Source organism: Choristoneura fumiferana, chromosome 9, assembly GCF_025370935.1.
Source record: "Choristoneura fumiferana chromosome 9, NRCan_CFum_1, whole genome shotgun sequence".
NCBI lineage: Eukaryota > Metazoa > Arthropoda > Insecta > Lepidoptera > Tortricidae > Choristoneura > Choristoneura fumiferana.
Window position 1 is genome coordinate 15,207,369 of NC_133480.1, and position 4,951 is coordinate 15,212,319.

The 4,951-nt window shown below is 37.9% G+C and overlaps 1 protein-coding gene across 1 annotated transcript; it reads right to left on the minus strand.

The window, feature by feature from the left end:
• Positions 1-1,654: 1,654 nt before the first annotated feature.
• Positions 1,655-3,596, minus strand: LOC141430862 (uncharacterized; the record flags this gene model as incomplete). Its single annotated transcript, XM_074091721.1, is given in 1 exon segment — positions 1,655-3,596. A coding segment is annotated over 1 exon segment (1,900 nt), but the record flags the coding sequence as incomplete, so codon positions are not given.
• Positions 3,597-4,951: the final 1,355 nt, after the last annotated feature.

Here is a 4,951-nt window from a genome sequence, read left to right on the forward strand (position 1 = left end):
AACAAACAGTCAGCTAAGTAGTTGTTCATTACAATAATTTATTATAAAAAATAAAAAATACGGCACCAAGTCTTAATTTTTTTTACTTAATTATCCAACTACCTATTAATTACCATAATTACATTACTATTATGATTACTGAATGGGAGATTGATCCAAATATTTTCGGGACTGGGGTATCAGTGGTACTAGTTTAGGAGCGGATTCAGGAGCGGAAACAACAGGTTGACTTTCATTTTCTTCTGGAAATATTTCTGGAGAAGGAATAGGGGGCTCACTTTAATTTTCTTGCGGAAGTATATATTATAATAGCAAGATGGTTCTATTAGTAGAAGCAAAGATGAGCAAATAAGCGACGAGGTAGTATTTTGAACGTTAGTCGTTATTAATGGGATGAAAAAATAACATAAAATAGCAAAAACTAACACCGAAATAACATGAAATGTAAATGGCACAGACATAAACAAACACAAATGCTCAAGCTCAATAAACCATGAGACACACACTCCCATGCTCAATAATAATACAGTATGATTACTTCCGATTTGGCACTCGGCAATTCTCGACATACCTACATCGAGAGAGATCTGAAGTGCAATAGGTACTTAGGCAGAGGTTTTGTTATTAATTACATGAAATAGGTTTGGGTATTTTATGTGATTAAATTCTGGGTTTTTAAATAAGTATCCTATGAAAAAACACGAACATTTACGGTTAAAACTGAGACGTCCCGAGTATTAAAGTAGAAATAATCTTACTGTATGAAGCGTAATAATTAACTACACAAACATTTTGCAAAACATGTGTGTTTGTATGTTTGTGTGTTTGTGTGTATGTTTGTCCGTCTTTCACGTCGAAACGGAGCGACGGATCGACGTGATTTCAGGCATAGAGATAGTTTATGGGCCAGAGAGTGTCATAGGCTTCTTTTTATCCCGGAAAAATGCACAGTTCCCGAGGGAAGAGCGCGCGGTAACCGGATTCCACGCGGGCGAAGCCGCGGGCAAAAGCTAGTATTATATACATTTACTTACACAAAATGGTTGTTGTCTAAATTCAAAGCGTTGTTCACTACACGCTTGGTGCCATTGTCTTATTTCATTCATTTATTAGCCAAATTACGCTACGTTTTAGCAAAATTTTAACGTTACACGTGCATACAAACTCAATCTTGGCTGGCAACTGCGCGTTTAAATGAGTTCGAACAGCTCCAGCGCAATAGCATGAAGTTAGCGCGGCAGCACAGTGCTGCCAACAACGCGTCAAAATGAATAAAGAATAACGTACCTATAACATTTGACTTACAAAAACTAGTAACTTCAACTAACAAACACATACTACTTTCTAAAAAGTTACAATTAAACTCGTTTGACCATATCAAAACCTAGTAAGTCTCTCTGACTTTTTCAAAACCTAGTAAGTGCATGTCACATACTAGGTTTTTGAAATGGTTTTGTGCCATACTAGGTTTTGAAATGGTCAAGCCGGTTTTTTTCTGCACTTACTAGGTTTTGGAGTACTCGTATCTCTGAAGTTGAGCGAGATAGGCCTCTAAATGTTTTTGTATCTTGTAGGCACTTGCTAGAAACCACGTTTTAAGCAAAAATCGCAAAATTGAGTTTTGAGACTTACTAGGTTTTGAAATGTGCAGCCGTACATTTCTGTTCTAGCAAGTGGGGCAGGTCATTTATATATACTAGAAAGAGAAATGGACCCAAAATGGAGCCTTGTGGAACTCCAAGCTTCACCGCTGAGCCAGCTGACTGCGTTCTATTTATGTCCACTTTTTGAATTCTTTGGCTGAGATAAGACTTAACCAGGTTAAGTGCTTTAGCTGAAAGTCCATAGTGTTGAAGTTTGCGGATAAGCGTCTCATGCTCCACGCAATCGAAGGCCTTGGAGAGGTCGCAAAATATTCCTATTGCATCTTGCGAATTTTCCCATGCATCATAAATGTACTTCATGAGACTTGCGGCTGCATCTGTTGTCGAACGGCCTTTTGTGAAACCGAATTGCTGACTGTGTAGTAGGTTGTTTACATTGAAGTGACGAAGCAGCTGGTTAAGCATGATCTTTTCAAACACTTTACTCAGCACAGGCAGCACAGATATCGGACGAAAGTTGCCAGGATCAGATGAGCTCCCAGCTTTAAACAATGGAATCACTTTGCTATATTTCATTAAGTCCGGAAACACACCATCATCAATGCACTTATTAAATATGACGGCTAGGTACGGTGCCACAATATGGATGACAGATTGCATAACTCGAACAGAAATACCCCAAAGATCCTCCGTATTCTTCAGTTTTAAAGATTTAAAAGTCTTTATAATTTCTTCAGAGTTAGTATGTTGAAAATCAAAATTCAGACGTTTATCCTTCGCAATTTCATTTAGATAAGAACTAGCCAGCACAGTGGAAGACTTTAGATCGCGAGTCGTATTTACAGCAATATCTGAGAAAAAATTTTCAAAAGCACCCGCCACTTCTAAATCTGAAGTCAATATTCTATCATCCACTTTTAATTGGAATTGACAATTACGGGGCTTAGATTTACCTGTTTCTGAATTTATTACATTCCATACAGCTTTTACTTTATTTTCAGCGGATTTAACTTTATTACTAAGATAATCAGCCTTGGCAGCAATACATACTTTTTTAAATAATTTGGAATATTTTCTAACGTAGTCTATAAAGGAGGGGTCTTGACTGTGACTTTTCATTTCATAAAGTTCGTAAAGCCTAGTTCTACTCTTATGTATTCCCACCGTGGCCCAGTCACTAAACTTTGCCTTGTTACCGTTTCTCATTTTAGTTCTTAATGTGAAAACTTTTTCGAACTCTCGATTAATTACTGTAGACAGGTTCTTATATAGGACGTTAGGATCACTTCCCTCCATGTAAGGCTCAGGAACGCTGTTGATAATATTTTCCTTGAATTTTTCTACACGGGCTTCTGTAACGGGTCTGTAGGTTATTACTCGATCATTTGTCTGTTTAAGTATTGTAAAACAGGCTTTTTGGCCGCTGTGATCGGAATTAAAACAGTTTATTATTTCCTTGTCCATAGCATCACACTTGCAGAAAATATTATCTAAACATGTAGCTGTGTTAGCCGTCACTCTCGTTGGTTCCTCAAAAAGATGAAACAAGTTAAATGATTTAAATAAATTCAAAAGTCTTCCAGAATATCTATTTGCCGAGTCTAGTAAATTCACATTAAAATCTCCACATACGATGACAGATTTACTACTAGCAAAAACTTGTTTCAAAGCATCTTCCATCACGGGTTCGAACTGACAAAAGTCTGAGGACGGCGGCCTATATACACATAATATGATGTGATTCTCTAATTCAACACACGAAATTTCAATAACTCGTTCAATGGACAGCTGAACTACATTTTTTAGTTCTTTGCTCTTGTAATCGTCCTTAACAATAATCATAGAGCCTCCATGTATAGCCGATTTTCTAGTAAAGGAGCTGGCGATTCTATAATTACAAATATTCAATAATAGTTCATGTTGTTTTAACCAGTGCTCAGTAATACACATTACTCCTACATTTAACGCATCTAGGAATAAACCGATTTCAGTTATTTTTGCTGGAGAAGCCTTGTATATTTTGATGAATCAAAATAAAACTACGTTGCTCCTCCGCTGTCTCACGCGTTAGTTTAAAGACTGGCGGCCCGCGGGCGGCGCGCGCGCGGCGTGTCCGGCCCGCTGCCGTCGTCCGCTACGTACCTAGGTTCGATATTAAATGCTAATAACTTTGCTGTGGCTACTTTACACTTTTTCGACAAAAACAATTTCAATTCATTTAATTTAATTTTTTTACAAATTTATTAGTGTCAAAGAATTGATATTTATTATTATAACAAGTTACATTATACAACATAGCATTCCACTTAGATATTGTAACATTGCGCTCATAAGACAAATAACTAGAATATGGGAAAGCACATAAAATAATCTTATAGATGCCGCGCTGCTCCACAGCTGACAGTGCACGAAGCAAATCTTCAAAGCCAGATTTCTTTATGCGTAGACTGTTACCCAGCATGATGATCAACGTGGTTGAAGTGTCAAATTTGTCTTTAAACAATCGATCGGCAAACTGCTGGAGAGTAGCACCGCGTAGGCAGTAGTTTACGACCCTTTGCTCCAGGAGCTGGTTGAGTATGGTCCAAAACCCACGCCAATCTCGTCAGAGTACATGACGTATTGACGGTAGGTAGCGTGCCTGAGTTTGCCATTGCAACCGAGGAGTGCTTCGTGCAGCTCAAAAACTCGTTATCCATACTAATATTATAAAATTGCGAAAGTGTGTGTGTTTGTATGTTTGTCCGTATTTCACGTCGAAACGGAGCGACGGGTAGACGTGATTTTTGGTATAGAGATAGTTTATGGGCCAGAGAGTGACATAGGCTACTTTTTATCCCGGAAAAATGCATAGTTCCCGAGGAAACAGCGCGCGATAATCGAATTCCACACAGGCGAAGCAATAATACCTACTTACGCAATAATACCTACCCTTCTTTTTGCGGGGGTTAAAATACAAACACAACTCACCATCTTCCTATAGAAGAAACTTCAAACTCCCAAACTTCCTTAAGTTGTAATAAACTATATGCAGTCTTGAAGCAGTATTGAAATCCCTTGGCTAGGAAGAAATTAATTGAGCACAAGATTTCAAAGAAAACTGACTTACAAACGAAATACTTTTCAAAGCTATAGGGAAAGGGTACAAATTTGCTTGCATTTAAGGTCAAAGTTGAATGCATTGAAATTTTCGAGCAAGATACGGTGTCTACGGTGTTTTATGGTAAAAAGCAGCATTTTTTTGGGTGTTGAATGAAACTGCAGACGTTAATATTGATTAAAAGCTATTTCTTATTTTCAAAGTTGCACCCGTGCGAGGATGGGGCGGGTTGCTAGTTTTAAACCCC